The sequence below is a fragment of the Labrus bergylta genome, chromosome 6 (assembly GCF_963930695.1).
Source record: "Labrus bergylta chromosome 6, fLabBer1.1, whole genome shotgun sequence".
In the NCBI taxonomy this organism is placed as follows: Eukaryota; Metazoa; Chordata; class Actinopteri; order Labriformes; family Labridae; genus Labrus; species Labrus bergylta.
This window is the reverse complement of record NC_089200.1, coordinates 29163588-29187657: the sequence shown is the minus strand read 5'-3', so window position 1 is coordinate 29187657 and position 24070 is coordinate 29163588. Positions and strand designations below refer to the sequence as shown.

General features: G+C 39.8%; 3 protein-coding genes across 4 annotated transcripts; 1 reads left to right on the top strand and 2 right to left on the bottom strand.

The window, feature by feature from the left end:
- Positions 1-161: 161 nt before the first annotated feature.
- LOC109981814 (ICOS ligand) lies at positions 162-7380 on the bottom strand. Its single transcript, XM_020630778.3, has 5 exons — positions 6965-7380; positions 4831-5151; positions 2390-2674; positions 2091-2273; positions 162-458 (listed from the first exon to the last, which is right to left on the bottom strand). Exons 1-5 carry the CDS (start codon positions 7269-7271, stop codon positions 385-387), a joined length of 1170 nt encoding a protein of 389 aa, XP_020486434.2. The 5' UTR covers positions 7272-7380; the 3' UTR covers positions 162-384.
- A 1697-nt stretch (positions 7381-9077) lies between these two features.
- On the top strand, positions 9078-17768 carry gtpbp6 (GTP binding protein 6 (putative)). Of its 2 annotated transcripts, XM_020632905.3 has the most exons (10): positions 9078-9589; positions 9918-10055; positions 12148-12218; positions 13576-13706; positions 14836-14906; positions 14992-15150; positions 15232-15440; positions 15531-15679; positions 17238-17390; positions 17473-17768. In XM_020632905.3, the coding sequence occupies exons 1-10, from the start codon at positions 9208-9210 to the stop codon at positions 17591-17593; spliced, it is 1584 nt and encodes a 527-aa protein (XP_020488561.1). In that variant the 5' UTR covers positions 9078-9207; the 3' UTR covers positions 17594-17768. The 2 variants fall into 2 exon arrangements, with proteins under 2 accessions (XP_020488561.1, XP_065812201.1); XM_065956129.1 differs by having other exon boundaries at positions 14992-15440.
- Positions 16681-23063, bottom strand: si:dkey-66a8.7 (PI-PLC X domain-containing protein 1). Its single transcript, XM_065956130.1, has 7 exons — positions 22750-23063; positions 22584-22687; positions 20969-21105; positions 20335-20463; positions 19663-19818; positions 19394-19577; positions 16681-19306 (listed from the first exon to the last, which is right to left on the bottom strand). Exons 2-7 carry the CDS (start codon positions 22663-22665, stop codon positions 19056-19058), a joined length of 939 nt encoding a protein of 312 aa, XP_065812202.1. The 5' UTR covers positions 22666-22687; positions 22750-23063; the 3' UTR covers positions 16681-19055.
- Positions 23064-24070: the final 1007 nt, after the last annotated feature.

Sequence of the window (24070 nt, the reverse complement as noted above, 5' to 3'; positions counted from 1 at the left end):
TTTTCTTCTCAGTTTCATATGAGCAGAAGTGAAGCTTGTCTTTTAGCAGGTTTCCTTGTGTGGCACCAGAGACTTCATATTTTATTGTTATATTTTCTGTAAAGATAAAAATAATTCTGAACAGATCTGTTAAGTTGAATAAAACAGCTCCATATGCAATATGACATTTTGAGCATTTTTTTATTCAAGCTTGAAAAAACATGAAGAGTTCAGTAAACAAAAGAGAAAGTTTCATCAAGTGAAGGGATGGTACCTGTTTTTATATTTACATTGTCTGTGTCAGAAACCCATCACTTGTATCGATTAGTGCAGAGGTACCCAAACACATTTACAGTTCAGTGCTCTGTTGCCTCAGCTGTTGAGGCTTTTTTTGGACTCAGATTTTCACACATCCGTCTCCTTTTTTTCCGGTTTCATCGCCTCCGTCTCCTCCTTGTTCGGACTTCTCCTTTTGTATCCTGACGACAGAAAACAATCATTTTAAGAAAACGCAAAATGTGTTCACTTCCCAACTTCCTCAGAACATGAAGGCAGACTACTGGAATCTTCCTGAATTACTATTTCACACGTGCACCTCACAGAAGATGAAGCAAATGAGTACGACGCTGTGAAGACCCATTCTGCCTCTTTATTACATATCACGTTACCAACAAAAGAGCAGAGAAGAACGTACTGGTGAACAGAAAACATAATGAAACAGTTCCATTACTTGTGCAGAGATTACACCGATCATGCGCTGGTTACAGGTTATAAACGTCATCACCCTCGCCAGCTTGATCAATGTGAATTTTCCTGAACATTTCCTGCTGTGTTCACCCTGACTTCACATGGACATTTAACTAGAGGGCTGGCAGGAAATCTTTCGAGTACAGTGCGGTGAAAAGTTCAGCAGTTTGTGTTTTTCATACAGGAAGCTCAACCCAAAACTTTAGGAACGTTTTCAGGAGTGTTTGTACATGTGAAAGCACTTTGACATTTTCGTCACCAATATGCTGCAAACTGAAGTCTGATGGTTTCAATGAAAGATGAATAAATAAAATGGACACAAAGAATGAAAGGCTTTCTACGTGATTTTTCACACTTAAATATAATAGAAATCAAGTGTATCCTCTGTGAGTCACAACTATCTACAATGGGTGTAACACCCGAGTCCCACTGTCTGATGTTTTCAGAGTCCTATCTTCACTTTGTTTACATCGCCAGGACGGCCGGCTGACTCCTCCCCTCGAGTATAAAAGTTATTTAATTGAGGGACTAGAGAAAAGAAGAATAACATACTGTACTCACTGCTTAACTGTGTTTCTAGATCACGCTCATTTCAGGTAAATTTACATGCAGTGTGAAGATACGAGCATAATAAAGATCGCTAGCATTAGCATGCTAACACAACAATGCAGCGCAAGTTGTTTTGGCTTCATGCTGGTGCTCAAGGGCGACATCTGCTGGATCAAAAAATCACATATAAAGCCTTTAAGGTTGAGTGTCATGTCAAACCAAAAGGATTCATTTTTAAGACATGGGACAAACTTTCAGACATTTTTTTTTTTTTTTTCAAGTTAAAACCAGAAGAGCGAGATTTTCCACTAGAATTGTTTAACTGAATCAAGCAACTGTGACACCCTCTCAACATCACACGATCATCTCCAAGTACAAAACACTTCCTGTTGTAAAAATACCTTTTTAAGGTTTTTTGTTTTTTTTACTTTTAATGCCTTTTTTTAGAGACAGGACAGTAGATGGAGTCAAAGATGGGTGAGAGTGGGGAATGGCATACAGGAAGGTGGGATTCAAGCCTGGGCCGCCCACCCGGTACGGTGCAGTGACACACTAACCACTAGGCTAACAGCGCCCCTGAAATAAGACTGTAAAGAGCTGCAACACAGAGGGGATCGTTTTAAGGTCTTTTAATCCCCTCCATGACAGTAAAAGGCATTTTGATTATTGAAAAGAGAGAGCTTTTCTTTTGATTGATGACATCAACCTACAGAGCTTTTCTTTGTGTTTGAAACTTCAGGGACAACCTAACTGTGTCTTGCATAACATTTCAAGGCCGTGCCAGTAGCGATGACATGTAACCAGCAGGTACCTACCTCTGTTGCCGTGTGTTTGTTGGTATTGGAATTCCTTCCCCTTCCTCTTACTTATCCTGTCCAGGTGAATCTGGTACCAGACTCCGACTATCACCATGACCCCAACCACCACAGAGAGGACCGTGCTGAAGATCCACATGGCCTCTGATGCTCTGCTCACCACCGGGCTGCCACCTGCTCCATCTGAACACCCACCACAAATAGAGATAGTTTACAGAGTGATGCGTTTGAGGCTCTCTCAGAGATAGTTTACAGAGTGATGCGTTTGAGGCTCTATCGCTGATCTAATGATTACTTACAGATTGTTGATGTCAGAGTTTCGTTCATGCCTGGGTTCTCTATGGCGCACGACACGCTGGAGTCTTTGGAAATGTTGACCGTCAGGTGGCTTGTAATGTTAAATAGTTTGGAGTCTGGGAGTGATGTAATGAGGGTCTTCACTGAGCCTTTAGGGGGCTCTGCGGTGTTGTCTATTAGCCAGTGAACTGCAGGTTCAGGAAATCCACCTCTAGATTGACAGAGGAAGCTGGTCTCGTTCCCATGCGCTGCCTCCCCCCTCTGCAGGAGAGGGAAGCTGAAACTGGCTGCCAACAGACAACAGAGAAGAGCGTTCTTTTTATTATTTTGACAAACCTTATGCATCTCTAGCCCATCTCAAGCCCAACACAGTTTTGGCAGATGGCTGAGTTTGGTTCTGCTCGAGGTTTCTGCCTCTTAAAGGAAGTTTTTTCTTATATGTATAGTCTAGACCTGCACTTTTTGTAAAGTGTCTTTCAATAGCATTTGTTGTGATTTGGCGCTATACATATAAAGATTGATTGATGACTAGTGATTGTTGTAACACCTTTTCACCCAAAAATCTATGAATCTGCTCCAGATTTTACAGAACTTAGCTGCCAGACTTTTAACCAGAACCAAGAAAAGTGACCACCCTGATGCTGTTTTAGCATCTCTGCACTGGCCCCCTGGATAATTAAGAATCAGTTTTGAGATCTAAGTATACTGCTGACCTCTGAGGCCGTCCATGGCTTCTCTCCATGATACATATCTGACCTCTTGGTCACATATGAGCCTGAGGAACGGCTGAATCCTCAGGAGGACAGAGTGTTCTCTGTTGAAGCCTCAAAGCTCTGGAACAACTGCAGACCTGCAGGTGACCGTGATTTTACAGGTTTTATTTATTTATTTATTTATTTTCTTTCTTTTCTGGGCTTACCTTGCTTTATGTGCTTAGTTTTATTCTTGTAAAGCACTTTGTAACACGTGTTTTGAAACATGCTCAATAAATAAAGATTATTTTTATTATCAATTATGATGACTGATGGCTGAACTATAGATTTCTGTGGGAACTCCACAAAGGAGGTCAGGGTCTAAATAAAGTGCTATTTACCTTATTTTAGCCCCTGATTTGAGGTTTAGTATTTTCCAAAAGTACAGGGACTTTGGGGTTGGTTCTTAGAACTGTTTTTGCAAATGCACACCAGGAAAATTTCTAGAGGATGTCAGGATAGCCGGCCCCTTTACATTTCCAAAGTTTTAAGTCATACTTGTCCATCACAGCCTGATGTTTTCGGGTTCGCAGGAGGCAAGGCAAGACGTAAAAAAAAGTGCTGGGGTTTTAATGTTAACAGGTTAAAAGATAAGGAGGCGGGTGGAGTGTAAGTGTAAATGGACATATGCATAGTATAGATGAAAAAGTGACAATAAAACATTCAGACAGCAGACAGGAAAAAGGTCCAGGTTAAGTTGGGGTGAAAAAAATGCAGTTTATACAGAAAATCTCAGGAAATTCTCAGGAGTTTTGTGTGTGTTTGAAAACAGTATAGAACAAGTATTGCAATTAGCAGAACAAAAGAAAGGACAAAATTAAATGAAATAATTGTGCAGCTCTGATATTTTTTTATTGATAAGGAAAAGTTATGGTTGTGACCTGTGAAAAGCTGGAGTGACTGTTTAACATGTCGGTACACTAGTTTGCCAAATGTTCTCTCAGATCAGACTGTAGATGAAACTAAAGGGGTTTTAGGAGCACAGGACATTTTTCATAGTTCTAGGAACTGTTGGAACCCTTCACCTTTATTATTGATTTCACACCACAGGAACTATGAACTATTTCCTAGAGTTCCTAGATCGTTTAGAGGAACCTTTTTGGCTCTTGCTTCAGAATAGGTTTTCTCTCATCAAGTGTATTTCTCAGGGAACTTCCTGGTGGATAGTTCCTCCCCACAACTGTTTGGTCCGAAAACACCTCAAGACAATCATGGGTTAGAGCAGTGGTTCCCAAAGTGGAGGTCGGGACTCCCTGGGGGGTCGTGAGATTAGTAGTGTTCTTTTGTGCTGTTCTAATGCCACAATTTGGAGTGTGCCCAGCTGTGAGCAACATTATATGTTTTAACCACCTCCAGGGACAATGGGGGTCCCTTGTTGCTACCACTGTTATATTTTGTGGGTTCGTGGGCTGAAAAGTTTTGGAACCCCTGAGTTAGAAGAACCTTTTATTCTTGAAAACTAACATAGGACTAAAAGTTCCTGGTACTTTTAATAGAAACACAGTTTATCTTGGTGTTTGACATCCTACTTATCCTTCTCATTTCTGTGTGTGTGTGTGTGTGTGCATGTGTGTGTGTGTGTGTGTGTGTGTGTGTGTGTGTGTGTGTGTGCATGTGTGTGTGTGTGTGTGTGTGTGTGTGTGTGTGTGTGTGTGTGTGTGTGTGTGTGTGTGTGTGTGTTAGATACTGACCTGCTATCCTGAGACACACACTGCACAGAGCAGCACTCCGATTGTCCCCTGAAATGATGAACACACTGTAGTTTGTTTTGTTGTCTTCAGGATCCACTGAGGGCAGCTCCATAGAGATGTTTCCGGTCAGTAAAGCTTCAGCTGAGACGCTGGCTCTGTTAATGCTCCACTCCTCCACATCTCCGTCATCCCTCCACATGGCTCTGAGCACCACCTGATCATCCCGCCTCCACTCGATGGAAACGTTCACAAAGGTCAACTGAGAGTAAAAACAGGGCAGCAAGACCGGCCGGCCGACTATACCGAGGACGCAGTCTTCTTCTGCAGAGAAAGAAGAGAAAAAGAATCAGTGTCCTTCTCCTCACACTTTGAATCTACTCAGTCTTAAACAGATCATTAACAGCATCAGAAAGGTTTTCATAAATCAGTCAGTAAAGTAATGATGCCTGCAATACCACACTGAAAATAATCAGAGATGCACCGATCCACTTTTTTTCAGTTTGGATTCGTTTCTGATACATATGTACCGATACTGATACTGAATGTGATATTTTTACATCATAACTAATAATGGTATTGTTGCTGTTGGTAGTATGTGTAAGGCTACTCAAAGCTGTAGTAAACCCAGCGTTACATTGTGCTGGCTTCACATGCAAACAGGAAGCAGCAACAGCTGTCAGGGTTTTCGATGTAAATCTTTCAGACTGAAGTGTAAGAATTGTACTTTTGATAATAAAGAAAGAGCTGTTCCATCTCGTCTCAACGTCGTCACGGAGACGATTGATGGGCACTTCTTACAGTTCAGTCTGAACGTCCTCAAAGCCAGACTGTGTGAGCTGAGAATGTTTTAAGCTCCCAACCATGTTTCTTGATCGGCCGTGGATCGCCGCCATCAGTCTGATATCCGATACTTAAATTACTTCAATATCGATTAATATCAATACCGATTCCTGTTTTAAGATCGGATCGGTCCCATCTCTAAAAATAATGATTATAAGTGCTTTTAAACTCTAAAGGGAGAGGGCAGCATATGGGAAATAAAAAAATAAATAGGGTAAAAATAATACTATTAGTACTACGTGGTGTCGGTCAGTAGCACACTATGCACATCTCATATATTATGTGAAGGGAAGGAGCAGGCTCTACCGGTAAGATATGTCCTCTAATCTGTGTTTAGTTTAAACTGTGGAAATACAGAAAACAAGGGAGTGTCATGTAATGTTTTCCTTCCAAGGAATCTACGGTGGTTTAATGGTTCATGTCATAAACATAAAATAATCATGGAGGTTGGAAGAATTTTATATAAATGAAAAATAGTTATGGTGGCCCTAAAGGTCAACTGCACAAATATTTCATGACTGCAAAAAACATTTCAGCAGATGCCGAAGCTAAAGTCTGTTTTTGTCTTGTTTTAAATTGTTGTTTTTTTGTTGTTTTTTTTAAAGATATTTGCTTTTCATTAATTATTTTGCATCGAGTGAAATGTTTTTGGGTCCAGGTGAAATGTTTTTGCAATCATGAAACATTTGTGCATCTGACCTTTAGGGTTTTTACGGTGTAAATACTAATTAAAAAAAAAAAAAAAACTGAAATAAACATGCATCAAATATTTTGTTTTTAAAGTGATAATCTGTGCAGAAATTGCAAACTCCAAATTAAGTCCAGAGAATTCAAAAGTTAACAGTTTACATTTTTTGCTCTGATAAAAACATCAAAAATATCTTATTCTTCCCCACCCTCAAACCAGCAGTATCCACAGCAGGTTGCACCCTGCATTTTTTTTGTTTAACTGACAGCTTTTATACTGTATGTTAAGAAGAGCTGAAACCTGGTCTAACTCGTTCAGGAGGATATTAAACTACAGTACGGTGTAAGTAAAAAATGTAATGTGTGTCAATGTTAGTAAAATATCTCACAGGAGAAGCTTTCAGCGGTAAAAACACAACGTGACCCCAATGAGTGCAAAGCTTCAGTTTTGAGAGGCAGTAAAGTCACACAAGGTTTATAAGAATCAGGAGAGAACATGGTGTAACACATTTGTTATGAATTAAAGGGACATAATAACAGAAGAGAGAAACAAGGTAAATAAGTGACAAAGAAGGTCAATCCTCAGCAGTTGAATATTATTCTTTACCCAGACAGGCACAGACACCGAGGAAGCAGAGCAGCAGTCCTGTGGGCCAGAGTCCACCCTTCATCGCCCCACGCCGAGGGCCCGAGCTCTCAGGAGACACACAGAAACAATCCAAAGATGACTTTTTCTTTACACCAGACAGAAAAGACACTTCCATTACCGTCTCCTGTGCCTGTTTAACTTCACTTCCCTGTCTCCTGCTTGTTCTCTCAGCTCTCACACACACCTCTTCTCCGCTCTGTGTGAAGTCATTGTAGATCATGTTGCAACATGTTGAGCCATACCTGATTCTCTCTCTCTCTCTCATGTTCCACTAAATGAATCAAACTAAAGAAATACAAAATGTAAGGATCAGAAATCACAACAAAACTTCAGTACTCAGTTTCCATCGGCATACATCCTGCTGGGAGCCGAATTATGAGGGATGGTCCAACCTGTTTGACTACTTTTGAGGTCACACACACACATACACACACACACACACACACGCACGCACACACACACGCACACACACACACACACACACACACACGCACACACACACACACACACGCACGCACGCACACACACACACACACACACACACACACACCCTCAAGCAGAAAATGTGATGTTAGCCAACCCTGTGACAGCACTCTGAAACCCCAGTAAGGACAAGTTAACATTTAATTCTGACGTAGCCTATATCTGTATTATGATATTTTATAAAACTTTACATTCAGAGGGAAATATAAACCTGAAAGCTGAAGTTTCTTTGAAAATCAAGTTTCTTCATTTTTCATATATTATGCACAACACATTACAACCGACTGCTTTGAATTAGATTTATGTCTAAACCTCTGCACACCTGAATGTGCAGAGGAGGGTGAAACCGCTTTTCAGGATGGTGCTTATGATGAGTGTTGATGAAACTCACTTTTCAATTTGTGCTGGATAAAATTCCATGCATTAAACATGTATTGTGCTTCATCATGTGCCCATACTTCTAGGTTTTCTCGCTATAAATTAGATTTACCCTACATATAAAAAGTAGTTTGCTTCAAAAAGCTACATGTTTAAATACAGTCAAGACATTCATCCACAGGAAAGTAAAGTGTGTACTTTTCACTAAACATAATATAAGTAATGTAAAAAAATAGAAATCAAGTTTGTGATTTACATTATCACACACTGGACTTATAATTGTTTGTTTATGATGCACACAGTTTCTTCCTGCTACATCCAGTGTTTTGCACATTCCTGCACAGCTCTTCTATTACACCTGTTGTACATATTTTGTTTCTAATTGTCTGTTTTTAAATTTTCAACTTAACTGATTATTTTATCTTATTGAAGTGACAGAAGGAGTTCTGCTGTTTAAAAGTGTTCCACTTTTTTATTCTACTTTTATGTTCATTGTTTTTGCACTAATCCAGAAAGAAAATATCTTAGTATGTGTAAATCTAATTGGCAATAAATTGGATTCTGATTCACATTTTCAGAATCAGAATCAGAAACACTCCCCTTTGGGAAATTTGATACTTCAGCATATTTTACAGCCAACCACAGGTTTTTATCTTCTAGTTTAAACCTGTTATAATGCAGTGCTGCTGTGACTAAAGTAAGGTCTGATTACCTCTTCTAACTCAATTTTCAACATTTACAAAAAGGATCATGCCATTAGTTCCTAAAACCATGTTTAGTATTGATTGTTGTTTGTGCACTTTTTGTCAAATATTATATTCAACACTTTTTTAGATTCAGATTTTGACCGAATAAAAAAATATTATATATAAATATATTTTCACAACTGCAAATATGAAAGTAATACAGACTACCACCTTTAAAAGGTTTTATAGTAAAAATAAGATGACAAAATAAGCATAGGCCTATAACAACTAGACTGACCAAAAAACATTGAATAAAACAAAATAAAATACTTTAAATTAAAGTCAAATTAAGTCAAATTTAATCAGAAAAGAGGGCATTACAAAAACAAAGTGCAGCCTTTTTTAGTATCATTAATAACCAGCTAAGAAGTTTCAACTTCTTCTGCTGCATGAATGTTTCTAAGTTGTACACCAGGGGGCAGTATTCGTTCTTCTTGTTGGTTTTTGCACCTTTGTGACGGGAAGAAGAAGAAAACGTAAACAGTGCTGCTGTGTGTCCTAGTGGCTCATGTTTAGCATGCTAAACGTGATGGTAGTTTAGTGTTTTGTTTTATTAACAGCAATGACTCATTTGGGCGAGCTCCTCGAGGCATCATGACGTCATTGAGAAGGATCCAGTCATGTTTCGCGCTCCTGAGACAACCCTGCACGTGGAGCTGTCGCACAGCAACAGCCTGCAGACTCCTCCACACAACTCACCTGTCACCTGCAGTCAACAAGCAGCAGCTCCACCGGCTGACAGGTGTGTCTCTCTCTGCGTGGAGGCTGAAGAGCTCAGGTGACTTCAGCAGTGGGCAGCCCACAGGATTCACTCAGGAGGAGGAGGAGGAGGAGGATGAAGATGTCCTTGATGACAATGAGGTGGAGGAGCTGTTTCAGCAGCAGGCTCCTGAAGGTATCGGAGAGGGTCAGCAAAGGGTCTTCATCGTTCACCCTGATGTGAAGTGGGGGAGCAGGAAGCAGCATCTGACCACAGGTGAGAGGAGACTCAGATATTAAGTATTGAAGTCAAACAGTCCAAAGTATACATGTAATGTACAACCATGCCTACAGCTTATTGAACCCAGCTGCTTGTGGGACAAATGACCAAAGATATCTGTTGGATTTGGACCTCCCAGCGTTAGGGATCTGATCTCTGCATAAAGAGGGTGGTGAGGGTCTTCCAGGATGGCTTTTTGCCTTCTGAGTGGCTCTTACTTGAACAACATTCTCAAGGTCATTTAAAAGTCAATGCCAGCCTGATATGTCAGTGTTCATGATGCTGGATGGGTTTCATCCCCCATGACCTTAAACTTTCTACGCAGCTGAGCTGATGATGGCCGAGGCTGTGGGGCTCGTCAACACCTTAGACAACTGGAGAGTGGTGGACAAGATCATCATGTCCACCAAGACACCGGAGAAGAAGAAGATATTTGGTAAAGGAAACTTCCAGACTCTGACAGGTATGCTCTGCAAAAACTCACATCTGTTTTACAAGTGTATTAGTTTCTGAGAAAAGTACACTCAATATGAGCCACATTCATCTGAAAAGTCTGAATAGAGAACAAGCTCTGATTTGAAAACTAGGAAGGTCTTGTCAGTTTAGGTGGGTGAAGCGAAACTTTGCTTTTAATAGAGATTGATAGTGGGGTCGCTGTCAGGCTTTGCTTGGACTGAGCACTGAAGTTTTCTCATTCTCTGAGCATCAACAGGAGAGGCAGTTGATGCGTGTCACACCCTCTGGGGCGGGATTTTCACTAAAATCCAAGCTTAAAACGTTTCACCAAGGCCACACAGAGCCCGGGCATCCACGACTACTGCTTTGCCTATTTTCTCTGGTCACCTGCCAAACGCAACATGTGCTACAAAGAAATCTCTGTCATTCATGGGAACAGGAAAAGACACATCTGTCATAGACAACAAAATCTTAAGAACTTGGCTCGGCTTAAGAAAGCCCCTTCTGCCCACCCTTCATTTACTTTTGGCCTCTGGAACTGTCAATCTGCTGTGAATAAAACTGAATTCATCCAAGCACTTCCAAAAATGTCAGACATTCAGGCACTTGCCCTTACTGAAACCTGGATCCGCCCAGAAAATACAGTCACACCAGCTGCTCTTTCTGTTGACACAGTGTTCTCACACACCCCCCGCTCTGTTGGACGTGGAGGTGGTACAGGTATCCTCATTTCTAATACCTGGAAATTCAATAAACTCTTCCCACTGAGCAACAACCTGCAAAACCCACCCTAGTCCATGGCTCACGGAAGTCATAAGAGAGCAAAAAGCAGGGCTGAGTTCAGCAGAGAGAAAATGGAAAAAACCAAACAGTCCGCTGACCTCAATGACTATAAGCAAAGCCTTGTCTCATTCTCCTCCAGCCTGAAAACGGCCAGGACAACATATTATCAGAACAAGATATGCAATGCCACAGATACAAGAAAAATGTTTTCTGCTTTTAACTCACTGCTTCAACCTCCTCAACCACCTCCTCCTCCACCCTCCGATCTGTTCACACCAGACATGTTTGCCTCGTATTTTACTGAAAAGGTTGCAACCATCAGTAACCAGTTTTCTGAGCCTGACCAACTCAGCCCAAAGGCACCAACCAAAAGTGCCTCACTCGACTCATTCTCCTCTCTGACTGAGGATGAAGTCTCTAAGCTTGTGCTAGACTCTCGGCCCACCACCTGTCCTCTGGACCCAATACCATCAAGCCTCCTGCAGACCATTTCCTCTCCGCTTAATGCTGCACTTAACAATATCATCAACTCCTCTCTGTCAACGGGTGTTTTCCCCACTGCATTCAAGCAAGCTCGGGTCACCCCTCTGCTAAAAAAAACCCACACTAAACCCAGCCCAGGTTGAAAACTACAGACCGGTTTCTCTTCTGCCCTTTCTGTCAAAAATACTTGAGAGCACAGTCTTTAAGCAAGTCTCTGAGTTCCTGTTCAGAAACGATCTGTTTGACCCAAATCAGTCAGGCTTTAAGCGGGGCCACTCTACTGAAACTGCACTACTGTCAGTAACAGAATCGCTACGAGCTGCCAGAGCTGCGGGTCAGTCCTCAGTTCTATTACTGGTAGACCTGTCTGCTGCCTTTGACACAGTCAACCATCAAATCCTCCTATCCACGCTCTCTGAACTTGGCATCTCAGGATCTGCCCTCTGCTGGTTCGTGTCCTACCTCTCTGGGCGATCCTTTAGAGTGTTGTGGAAGGGAGAAGTGTCCAAAGTGCACAGCTTATCCACAGGGGTACCTCAAGGGTCAGTGCTTGGTCCCCTTCTCTTGAAACAGAGAGCAATAGCTGGAAGAAAAGCTTTTATTGAGACATGGCCTGATGGAGTTATCTGAGCAATGTTTGAATAAGCATGTATTCATTAAATATCTATAAGTGATTAATGCACTCGTCTTTTACAACCTGGGCAATCTATGACCTCCCTGATAAAAATAAATACACTTGTGAAGCGTTTTTGAAGTGTGATCTGTTCTCTTTTTATGCATGTGTCAGTGCTGTAAGTCAGTATCATCTAATGAATACTTTTTCTCCTCTGCAGAGAAAATCCGGCAGACAGCTGGAGTCACTGCTGTGTTTGTGAATGTCGAGCGTCTGTCTCCTTTATCTGAGGTGAGCTCGTCTCAGAATGACTCTCTGTCTGGACAGAAAAGTTTGACAGACAAAAATTCAGCCCTCAAAAAGAAGAAGAAAGGGGACAATAATGCTTCAAAAAGTAATCATAATTAACAGCCAACAGAAAAAGACAATGTCTCTATATTACAACATGAACTTTCAATAAAAGTTGAAACAACTAGTGTCCAAGAACCAACAGATGACTTAATGTGAGTGTGTCAAGGCTACAAAGCAAGGGCATACCAAAAAAAGGTTCATTTTACTATTACAATGAATGAATGATGAACGAAACCTTTATTGCCCCAAGGGGAATTTGCCTTGCACAGAGAGCATAAAACACTATACAAACAAACATTTACAGGACAGCACATAAAAACATATAAAAATACACTACAGCATCACATGATTAAATGAGGGGTTTAGTATACTTGTATGAGTATGTAGAAGATAAATGTGCTTGAATTGAGCAGCCGGTGTTATTGCAAGTGTCCTGAAGTATGACATATATTCTGTAATTAACAGAATAAAACACTTGATTAAAGTGTGGGCGCGCACACCAACCAACCACTGTGCCACCATCTCCCCCAATCAATCAGTCTTTATATCTATAGCACCAACTCATAACAATGATATTCTCAAAACGCTACAAAAGAGCAGATCTAGAGTGTACTCTTTGATTTATTATTTATAAAGAGCCAACATTAAGTCACCATGAGCTCAGCACTAAGCAATATTCAGCAAAGTGACAGAAGCAATGAAAAAGTTCCTTTAAGAGGCAGAAACCTCGAGTGGAACCAGACTCAGCCATCTGCTGAAACCGTGTTGAAAAGTGGGATAGAGAGAGATGCAGGAAGAAGGACAAACAGAGCAACAACAAAGAATACCATAGATTTGTATCTACAATGTCAGTATTATTGGTAAAAGCATGTGTAGACTAGACGTGAGATTGGCTTGTTCAGTAAAAGAAATGAAAGCTGGATAAATCAATTTTATTGTTAAATACTGTCTTTGGGATTTATCAGAATAGTAAAACAGTTGAAATGACTTAAAGTGTGTTTTTGATTTCTATGTATGAAAGAATTTGGTTATTTTCTGCTCTTAGTATACAAAGGAATAAAAAGGAGGCGGCTGTTTAAAAAGATAAATTTGTATTCTGAAATCAGTTTGGTTCTTGTAAAGTTCTCATGAACAGAAATATATTCTCTGTGACTTGTAGCAGCATCTTATTTGAAATAATCAAAACTGTTTTGAAGTGAAACACTGGAACATATAGATTTCCTGATGAGAAGAAATATCTCATCAGGCAGAATAAAAGTCAGATTTATTTCCCTGATTCTTCTTTTCCTCCTCACAGAGGGAGCTGGAGGAGGCCTGGGGCGTCAAAGTCTTTGACAGATACTCGGTGGTCCTGCACATCTTCCGCTGTAACGCCAGGACTAGAGAGGCCAAGTTACAGATCTCTCTGGCAGAAATCCCTCTGTTAAGGTGACTTTGATTTCTCATATACTACTCACTTATTTTCCAGTTAATTGTCTCCTGGACCTTTTGATTGTCCATTTGAAAAATAAGGAAAGTGTTTTTATCATGGTTGCAAAATTCACCTCCTAAAATGTATTTTTGTTTTTAAATAATGTGGGCAGTAATCTCACTAAAAGTAGGCCTACTCTAAGCGTTTTTGCATTATTTCCTGTCACACTTTAAATACTTATCTACGGTGGCTGGGAAGTACAAACCAAAATTACAAAATGTGAAATACTTTTACAAAGCTTGAGACAAATTTTACATTTTATATAACACAATTACATAAGTATAACACTTTACCAAGGACGAAACATACGTACATTTCAGAAAACATATTTACAAGATGCTAAAAATAATGTACGAGGGCTGAGACAAATTTAGGAACGACAGAATCTTGCCGGAAAGGGAATGTACCAAATGTCGGAAGTTACCGTGCAGTGATTAAGTGAGTGGTCCATTGGTTTGCTTTGGCGTTTAGAGTTTATGAACAAATCATGTTTTGTTTGCTTTGCGGAGCAGTTAACGCACAGTCTTTCCGTCTTAACAAATGAATTGTCTGCTCACTCAATCACTACCAGCATATACGTTCCCTTTCCGGCAAGATTCTGTCATTTGTAAAAAAATAAAAAAATGTAGGACTGGTAAAAGTGTTCTGCCGCTTGCAAATTTGTTTCCATGCTCTTAAAAGTGTTTAGCATCTCGTAAATGTGTTTTTTTAAATGTAAATGTGTTTTGTCCTGGTAAAGTGTTTTACTTTTAATTTTGTTTTATAAAATGTAAAAAGGTTTTCCAAAATTTAAATTCGTCTCAAGCTTTTGCAAAAGTGTTTCACACTTTGTAATTTTGGTTTGCACTTCCCAGCCAGCGTAATATTTCAAACATTGAACCAAAATCACACATTTCTATGACAAAAAAAGAAATCAATGAGGTTAGAAAACCTGTCCCCATATTGGATTTCCAGATTTGATCAAAAACTTTAGGAGGAAAGAACCTAACATGTGAAATTCTTGTACCATAATTAGCACGGTTCCTCTCTATAAATGATATCTGCTTCTCTTTAATTAATGTTGTTGCCTTCATCTGATGCCTTCAGGTCTCGTCTAAGAAATGAAATCACAAACATGGACCAGCAGGGTGGAGGAGCGAGGTACATCGGAGGTTCAGGTACAGAATCCCAACACCAGGTTGACAGTGATTGAGCTGACCTGTTAGGAAGCAGCTTCAGTACGGTGATTTGTTCATTTCCCAGGTGAGACTCTGCTGGAGGTGCAGCAGAGACTGCTCAAAGAGCGTGAGATGAAGATTCGTTTGGCGCTGGAAAAACTGCGGAAAAAGCGTCATCTTCTGCGCTCTCAGCGGACACACAAAGAGTTCCCCATCGTGTCCGTGTTAGGATACACAAACTGTGGTGAGAGCCTGGACACAGTCAGGACACACTGTTCACTGGGTATTGTAAACATTCACAGTCTCACATATTTATTTTGTGCAGGGAAAACGACTCTGATCAAAGCTCTGACAGGCGACAGCGACCTCCAGCCCAGAAACCAGCTCTTTGCCACGCTGGATGTCACTGTTCACGCCGGCCAGCTGCCCAGTCGAATGACGGTCCTGTACGTGGACACCATCGGGTTCCTGTCCCAGCTGCCCCACCAACTCATCGACTCTTTCTCTGCCACCCTGGAAGACATAAAACACTCAGTATGTTCCAGATTCTCAAACCAGAAACAGTTTCTGATAAAGTTAGTTTACTATCTAAAGTTAAAGTCTGACTTGTCTTCCATCCTCCAGGATCTGCTCGTCCACGTCAGAGACATCAGTCATCCAGAGACGGTGAATCAGAAAGTCAACGTGCTGAATGTCCTAAAGAACCTGCAAATCCCTGACCGGCTGATGAGCTCCATGATAGAAGTCCACAATAAGACTGACCTCGTTGACGAGTAAAATAACCTCTTCTTTCCTTCAGAATTTCAGAGATCTTTAGAAATTCATTTTTTCTCTTTACCTATAATGTGGATGTCCAGTCAGAGTTAACACAGATCTGCAGCATTACATTTCTCATTGTGAGCTTTCTCATGAGATGAGATGCTTTGCAGTGCCTACGTGTCCCAGGATGCATTGTATGTAAAGTGCAGCAGCCTGGACTCTGCTGCACTTTGACCATAAGCTATGCTTAAATATAGACATTTATTATGTACAGGGGAGATTCAAGAGAGGCAAGACTGAAAATCAAATCTGAAAAAGCTTGATGTTTTGAAATAACAGTTTTTGCAGCCGCATCAAAGAGAACTTTTACAACAACGCATTTGTTTCACTAAAGTGTACATACCTAATTCTGTGAAGGGGAAATAAGGTTGATCATTGTCAAAAAAAAGTGGATGAGAATCTGCTGAACAGTATAAAAGTTAGTTTAAGTGTGTGATGTCTTAACTCAGAACCTTCTTTCACAAAACCAGTAAAAAAAATACAATTTTAATTAAAAAAGGTTTTAAAATAATTACATTTAATATACTAGGCCGGTAGCCTGGTGGTTAGTTCGAGCGCCCCATGTACGGAGGATAAAGTCCTCCAAGCGGGCGGCCCGTGTTCAAATCCAACCTGTTGCTCCTTTCCCACATGTCATTGCCAACACTCTCTCTCTCCGATTCCTAACTGTATCCACTGTCCTATCTCTAAATAAAAGCCTAAAAAGCCCAAACATATGTATACACTTAAGGCCATGATAGTAGGTGATAGGCTACAACTTGCAATTGTAAATAAATCTGTAAATGATTAAAAAAAAACATAAAAAACGATTAAACATAACTATTTAATCGATAACTTGAAAATGGTGAAATTTGTTAATCAATGTTTCCAAAAGATATTTAGAACATCTTTGAAAGTCCTGTTTTGCTCACAACACAAACACATTTAGTTTACTGTCATAGAGGAGAAAAAAACATAAGACAATATTCTTTTTTTATTAAACTGGAATCAGAGAGTTTTTGCTTTGTTCTTAAAAAAACCAAAAAAAACTCAGGCCCATCGATTGATTGAAGCTCGGTGGAAAGTGTCACTGTAGAAACAGGAAATCACAGGGTTGGATCACTGGCAAAGCGCTGAGAAAATTTGGGCGACCAGAGGACCAGAGGGACATATCAGCAGCCATTGATTGTACCTAATGAGTAACTCTGCCTCTGGCAACACACCTCCCAGCCTCTGCAGCAAAAGAAGAAGCACTGAAAACAAGCAAAATCCTACCCAGAGCTAAACTGAAAACACCCCAGAAGAAACACACAACACTTATGAAACCCACACTAGCTAATAAACAAACATTTACAAAAAATGTCCCAACCATGACAAATAGTTGGCCAATCAGTTTTTCAGTATAGATCTTCTGTAGTGATTCCCCAGGTGTTGCAGACCCATATTGGTATTAACCCATATGTGTAAAAAGAGGTGGAGAAATGGTTTTAGTGTTCAGAAGAAAATCAAAGTATTTTCTGTTGTCCCCCTCAGCTATCAGATTACAGAGCCCGGTGTGTTGCCCATATCTGCCTTGGAGGAGCGAGGCCTGGATGAGCTGCAGAGAGCCGTGGAAGATCAGATTGTAAACTCTACAGGAAAACACATTTTAGATCTCAAAGTGGACCTCAGCACTCCTCAGTTAAGGTAAGCACTGTTGAATCACTCTCTCTCTTTTTAGATTTAGAACAAGAGAGCATCCATAGTGAGTGTGTGTTTCCTTCCACAGTTGGCTATACAAAGAAGCAGCCGTTCAGGACGTGCAGGTGGACGCAGACGAAGGCTCAGCTGTCATCAGAGTCATCATCAGCCGCGCTGCTTACGGACGCTACAAGAAACTGTTCAAGTGAAGCTAGTGGAGAGAAGAGGAGAGTGATCCTTCCTGCTGCTGCAAACTGAACCACAAACACCTTAAAAAAGAGGACTGTTTTGATCGCTACAGAAGGATGTACATTCTGGTAAACATGTATAAACTGCACTTTAAAGTGGATGAATGTTTTCATAATAAAGAAAATATATAAAGAACCTTTGATTTGTCTGTTGCCATATTATGTTTCAGGGAGCCAGAAGTGACCATATTTAGACAATATGGTGGAGCTGGAGTGGAGTGACAGGTTGTTAGTTATCACCTGCATCTGTAATGTATAACTATGTTATTCAATTACATGGTGTTTTTTTTAAAGGACAGCTGAAGACAGACAGGAAAAGAGTCGAACCCTGGGCCACTACATCAATGACACAGCCTCACACATGTAGGAGTCACTCTCCATCAAGTGAGTTATCCAGCACCACAGGGGTGCTGAGCAAGATAAAAGAAAAATCTACATCAAATTGGTCTTACTGGAAAAGCAAATACATACAAAACGTATGGATTTAGTGTTCTGTTCCTCATCGCAGCCGCTGTGGGTTTGAATCCGGCTGCATGTCATCTCCTACTCTCTCCTCCCCACAGTTCCTGTCACTCTTCAGCTGCCCTGTCCAATACAGTTAAACATGGCCACAAAAATCAACAGAGAGGGTGAAAAAGAGAGAGGTACAAAAAAATGTGAGCTTTCTACGGAAGCGTATTGCATTCATGTGGAGATTTTTTTTTTGGCCTGGTTTCTTGTTATAACGAGATAAAGATCTCATTATTACGAGATAAAGATGATCCAAACTGCAAAAAAATTGTATTAAATAATTGTGATTGGTTGAAAAATATCTGAATTTTGGGGTCATGGTTTTTCATGAAGGAGCTGGTAGTGGGTCTTGAGGCTTGACCAGTTGAGAACCACTGTCCTATTTTTCTCTGGATGTGAAGAGAATGAACAAAATGAACAATATGCTGAATTAAAGATATCTACTAAATTAAATCATAGAATGACCTTACAGTATCATCACACATTCAGATCAAATGATGTGTTGAAGTGCTGGCTTCTGCAGCAGCCAGTATGTCCTCCTTCAGATTCTGGTCCTGAATGGTCTGGATTTGTTTAGACCAGTGAAGGTAGGCCGTTTTGGACGCCCCTCTGTTTGCCAGATATGAGTGAGTTATCACGGCACAGCAGCAGGTGTTCCAGCGATGGAAGTGAACTGGTTCAGATATTACAATACTATAATATATACAATTACAAACTTCTTGTGATGATGGGATTATTTTCATGACATGCCATGCTGACAATTTTGAGGTAAATTAGGCATATTTCTGTGTTTGTTTCATGATTTTGCAGCTGGAAATTATCTGGAAATGATCCCTCTTTGTAGGATAACAAAGTAAATAAATGTTTGGATACATGTCCGCTTAGTGCATTTGTATCTATAACTATGTTTTTCTCATCTGACGGCTTTCTTCTGTACAAGTTTTTGGTTCAATTTAATGACCAGAGAGCAGAGGGGGAGAGGACCCACAAAGTCTCCTGCGATGATGTTGAGGCTCTCAGGGTTTGATCCGGGCGTCTGCTCCTCCAGCCATTTCCTCAAACAGTCCCAGTTACTGAACGTTAGCGTCCTCAGAGACTGTTTGGGGTTCTTGGTGATGAAATATCTGTCCGCTGTCAGGTTCAAACCAGAGACAAAGAAGCTTTCTGGGAGTAAAAAAAAATAAACATCAAACTGAGTCGAGCACCAGGAAAGCCAGATCAAAATTGTGCCAAAGTGTGAATTAAACTCACCTGGTCGTCCCATCTCTTTGTTCCAGTCCAGATAACTGATCACTCCCTGTGCTGTGCGCTTGTTGGCCCACCAGTAGGGGATTGCAGGCCACAGCTCACAATGTCTGGCTGCAGTTTGGCACTCATAGGAGAGGATGACCTGATAACCAGACGCCCACAGACTCCTCAGGGTCGGCACAGAGTCCTGGGGAAAACACAACACTGGTTGTGTGAGACAGTGTGCTGTTTTTTTATTGTGTAAATCAGCTGTGTATGAGGAGAAAACTCACCTTCCTTGGGCAGAGTTTTGAGCCAAAGAGCTTCTTCAGGGAGAAAATGAACGCTTCATGGAGTCTGTCGTCGATTCCTTCAAAGTGGCTGCAGGCGAGGATGACAATCTCCTTCGGGTGGGACTCCAGCCAGGTGGCAACAGAGGACAGAGTTTCCTGTAAAACATAAAAAAATTTATGAATTAGGGTTTTCCTGAACCTGAATTTTAAACTGCGATAAAATACTAGTAAAAATCAATATTGATACGGCTTTTGATTCCACAGAAATGATAGAAGTCCGAGGCACTCAATATTTGGCTTTTTTTTCAAATAAACAATTGCTAACAAACTCCTGAACTGTCTAAATTACACAACATGGTAGACGGTGTCACCAAGTCTGTTGAGACATAAACATAACTTTAACTTCCCTATGAGTCACCCAAAAGACTTGAGAAACAACAGTATTTGCCAAACTGTGACTTAGAATAGATCACCTCTTAACTTTGGGTCACAGATCTGTACTTTATTTCAAAGCTTTGGTACTTTTCCATACGATCGATCGTCAGAATAACAGAGCTTGTATCGTTTTAGTGATATTGAAAGGTATCAAACTATCGGAAATTTGACAACCTTATTATGAATAAACAATAACATCCAAAAGTGAAACTTTAATGAAGAAAGGCTGTGCATCACCAGAACTGTTAGATGTGTGTAAATGACGTGTGTGAAGTACAGGTCGCTGGAGGAGTCTTTGGGTTTGTGTGCGACGCGTAGATCGAAGAACCGAATCCCCATCGACAGCTGCTCCTCCATGCTTTTATCCTGCAATGATTCATGAAACATCAACCAGAATATTTTTTATTAGTATAACCCTGTGTTATAGATATTTTATAGAAGAGAATACTTTCTTGTCATTTCACAAATATACAATAAAATCTCAGTGAATCTGCTCTCAGAGGTAGATGGATAAAACAAAACAAGAAAAGGACAACAATTACTTACACAGACCAACAGTAAAAATACATAAATATATACTCAGGGAATTGCATTTAATAATTGCACCTTTATTATAATCAGACTCAGTTCTTCATAGAGTTCAGTGTCTTGATGGCACAAATAACTTTAACATTTATTATAATGATGGAAAAAAAATCCTGTAATTAATTATCATTAGCAGGTAGTAAGTAAGGTAATTAAACCAAGGCTGTAATGTGGAAAAACACAGAAACACCTTCACAATCCAGAAGGGGTCCTCACACATCTGCATGATCACCTGCTCTATGCTGACCATAAGTTGCACCTGTAGTCTGTTTTCTATCACGCATACCTGTGTTGTTGCCCATTTAAAGATGGCCGGCCTGGTAAAGCAGTAGAAAAGTCCATCCAGGAGTCTGAAAGCATCTGACTCGGAGGGCACCAAAGGGGAGTTTATATCCAGACAGTAACTCATGGCATCATGGCTCCCTGGAAAAAAACATGGTCGGAAAAAACACAGAAACTTTGAACGATGTCTTTACAAACCCCATTCAAATGTAAGACAGTTTGTTTTTCTACATTTCTGAGTTCAAGAGTTAAAATACTGATGCAAAGTATTAGAAACTAATAAATGATGATTCATTCCAACACATTTTTTCAAACAAGTCTTTACTGACATTTTAAACATAACACCTTCAATATTACAAAAAACACACAAATAATCAGACAAACAAACACGAGGTGCACTTTAGAGTAGGACTGAATAGAAGTATCCATTCATTAAGGAACTGAAATAGTTTCTATGAGATGGATTATTAACATGTAAAGCCTTATTATAGTTGTATTATTTAAAACTCTCAGAGGTCGATGCTGTTGCTCACACCACACAGTCATACTAACAGACTGAGGCCGGTGGAATAAAAAAGTTTTAACAGTAAACCTACCTTTACTACAAGCTAGACCAAAGTTATGAACATATTCAAAATAATCATCCTCATATTTTGATGAGTTGAGTCATCCTGCATTGTTTTTGGTACTTTAAGTTTGTTTTCATGTTAATCATTTTTCTAAATAAATGAAGGTGAATGCAGCACTTTTGATCACATAAGACTTTTTTTTTAAACTGTGGTATCACTATTGTTACTTAAAACAGGATCTGACTATTTATTCTATTACTGCAACTATTAAACCTAAAGACATTCACTCCTATGAAAAACTAAAGCAGAGGCTTCATTTCCATGTATTGGTGATAGACTAACCGCTCAGTGGTTTGACTACCTGGTCTTGTTTTAATATAGTGATGAGTTATATTTTTGAAGATCACGAGTGAAATCTAAACATTCATCCCAGTGAGACTTCTTGAATAAAAAGGGCTATCTCCATACCACCTTACTGCTTTTTATCCTCTTTTTAATCTCTTTTAAAAACACATTTTTATAGATGTGCTTTCATCGGAGTTTTAATCTGAGAGTGTTTTAATCCCCTAGACCAGGGGTTCCCAACCTGGGGTCCAGGCCCCCCAAGGGGTATGAGGCTCTGCTCTGCTGAGGTTGTCAAATTTAGATTTGCATATAAAATCATTTTGGTTTATTATAATTATTATTATTATTATCAAATATTGTCACTAGAGATCAACTGATCAATTAGTGACCCGTCAAAATATTTAGGAAAATGTTTATCATGATGTCCAAAACTTTTTTAAATTTGTATGTTTTTGTCCAACCAACAGTCCAAAGTCTTTGTCTTCAAGATAAATGTCAAACAAAAGAAGAAAATCCTTAATTCAAGCAGGAAGAAGAAGCTTAGGTTTTAAATGATGACAGACACTATTAATCATTTAGATGAATAGACATCTAGAAGTTATTCTAGTATAACTTAACTTCATGAGTGTTCATATCTGCTGTGTAGCCTATAGGAGTAATGTTCTGAACTCAGTGACATAAAACAGGAGAATCTGTTTAGCCTACCTGGTATGGCCAGGTTTGTCAGAGGAATGTCCCACAGCTCCTCCGGCAGAGCGGACATCCAGTCCTGGCAGCTCGGCTCCATGTCGCTCCGTCCGTCACTGAAACTGAACAAACGACGTGAGAAGAAACCCTTTCAAATGAGTCATCATATATGATCGATCCTGACCTCTTCCTTTATCTGACTTCTTTAAATGACCGACCACAAACTTCACTGCAAGGAAGGAGAACAAAGGGGAGGGAAGGGGAGGATGGTGATGAAAGTTAGAATTTCCTGATTCTTCTGCTGTGACTGACACCAACTCTGCAGGACTTCAGCTCAGGTAGGAGGGTTTTTTTGTTCGATTTAATATTAAAACACACTTATAGAGGCTATGGGATATATTTATTCCTAAATAACTGTATCTTAACCATATCTAAACACTTCATTCACACTTTTGACTAGCATACATGCTGCTTCAGTCAAACAGCCTCTGGCGTTGTTGCCATGACGTCGGGATGGGGGCGGAGCTATGGGGCGGAGCGAGCATCAAAACAGGAAGTTGTTGCTGGGACAGAATCTATGAATGGTCAGTTACAAATAAGCATGAGATACCTGTTTTATGTTCAAGTTTGTTGTGTTTGTGCAGAACAAAGAGGATGAATTCCTGTTTAATAATATTTTGAGTATATGTAAATTATATTTTCACAAATGTAGATATTTTTAAGTTATTCAAATGTTGTAGCATTTCAAAATGACATGAAAATCTTTTTTCAGTCTTTGAAAAGTTGTTAAAAAGAAGTGAGAGACTCTCTAAATTACTTGAATTTAATATGGATTAAATCCCCCACAAATTGTATTTTACTTAGATGTACTTAAATTAATTTTATTTTTGAATTTTTTCAAGTTATATTGATGTATTGTTATTTTCTGGTCAGTTTGGTTTTTATTTTGTCAACTAAATATTCTGCTTGGAGTACTTTGTGAAATGTTCAACAGTTTAAATGCCTCTTTGTTAAATGAATAAAGTTTGAAAAAAAATACATCCATGAAGAAGAACTTCAAAACCTCCGGGAAACTAAAAGCTGCGACATATTCCTGCCTGAAAAGTCATTTGTAAACTTGAATATTTTTGATTCATTGACCAAAATCGATTTGATTTCACATATTAAAAGTTAAGATCCCATAGCACGCTCTGTCACTCAATACAACAGGTGATTTAAGACATTTTCTTAATGTTAAGATTATTTTTACATTTAAAAAAGCGATAAAGGGAAAGGTTTTATGGCTTTTACAAAAATCTCACGTTGGCTACAGCTATTGAAATGGCATGAACTGAACTGACCCCAGAGCAGCAGAGTGATGATTTAAAAAAAGAAACTATTGTGAGAGAAAGCATTGGAAAAAAGCACATTTTGCAAAGCTAACACAAAAGCTTTTTAACCCTGGCCCTGGCCCTTTATTTGACAGTTAAAGCAGCACAGGTACACAAATAAGTGTTGTTCTTATT

What these genes read in the sequence shown, in the direction of transcription:
- LOC109981814 (XM_020630778.3), bottom strand. Translation starts at nt 7,271, where the DNA reads ATGAGAGAGAGAGAGAGAATCAGGTATGGCTCAACATGTTGCAACATG. An exon ending in CGGTGTCTGTGCCTGTCTGG is followed by an intron (nt 5,152 to 6,964) that starts GTAAAGAATAAT and finishes CTTTCTCTGCAG; the next exon opens with AAGAAGACTGCGTCCTCGGT. An exon ending in AACTCTGACATCAACAATCT is followed by an intron (nt 2,274 to 2,389) that starts GTAAGTAATCAT and finishes GTGGGTGTTCAG; the next exon opens with ATGGAGCAGGTGGCAGCCCG.
- gtpbp6 (XM_065956129.1), top strand. Translation starts at nt 9,208, where the DNA reads ATGACGTCATTGAGAAGGATCCAGTCATGTTTCGCGCTCCTGAGACAA. An exon ending in TGGAAGACATAAAACACTCA is followed by an intron (nt 15,441 to 15,530) that starts GTATGTTCCAGA and finishes TCCATCCTCCAG; the next exon opens with GATCTGCTCGTCCACGTCAG. An exon ending in CTCAGCACTCCTCAGTTAAG is followed by an intron (nt 17,391 to 17,472) that starts GTAAGCACTGTT and finishes TTCCTTCCACAG; the next exon opens with TTGGCTATACAAAGAAGCAG.
- si:dkey-66a8.7 (XM_065956130.1), bottom strand. Translation starts at nt 22,665, where the DNA reads ATGGAGCCGAGCTGCCAGGACTGGATGTCCGCTCTGCCGGAGGAGCTG. An exon ending in ACACACATCTAACAGTTCTG is followed by an intron (nt 19,819 to 20,334) that starts GTGATGCACAGC and finishes TATGTTTTACAG; the next exon opens with GAAACTCTGTCCTCTGTTGC. An exon ending in CAAAGAGATGGGACGACCAG is followed by an intron (nt 19,307 to 19,393) that starts GTGAGTTTAATT and finishes TTTTACTCCCAG; the next exon opens with AAAGCTTCTTTGTCTCTGGT.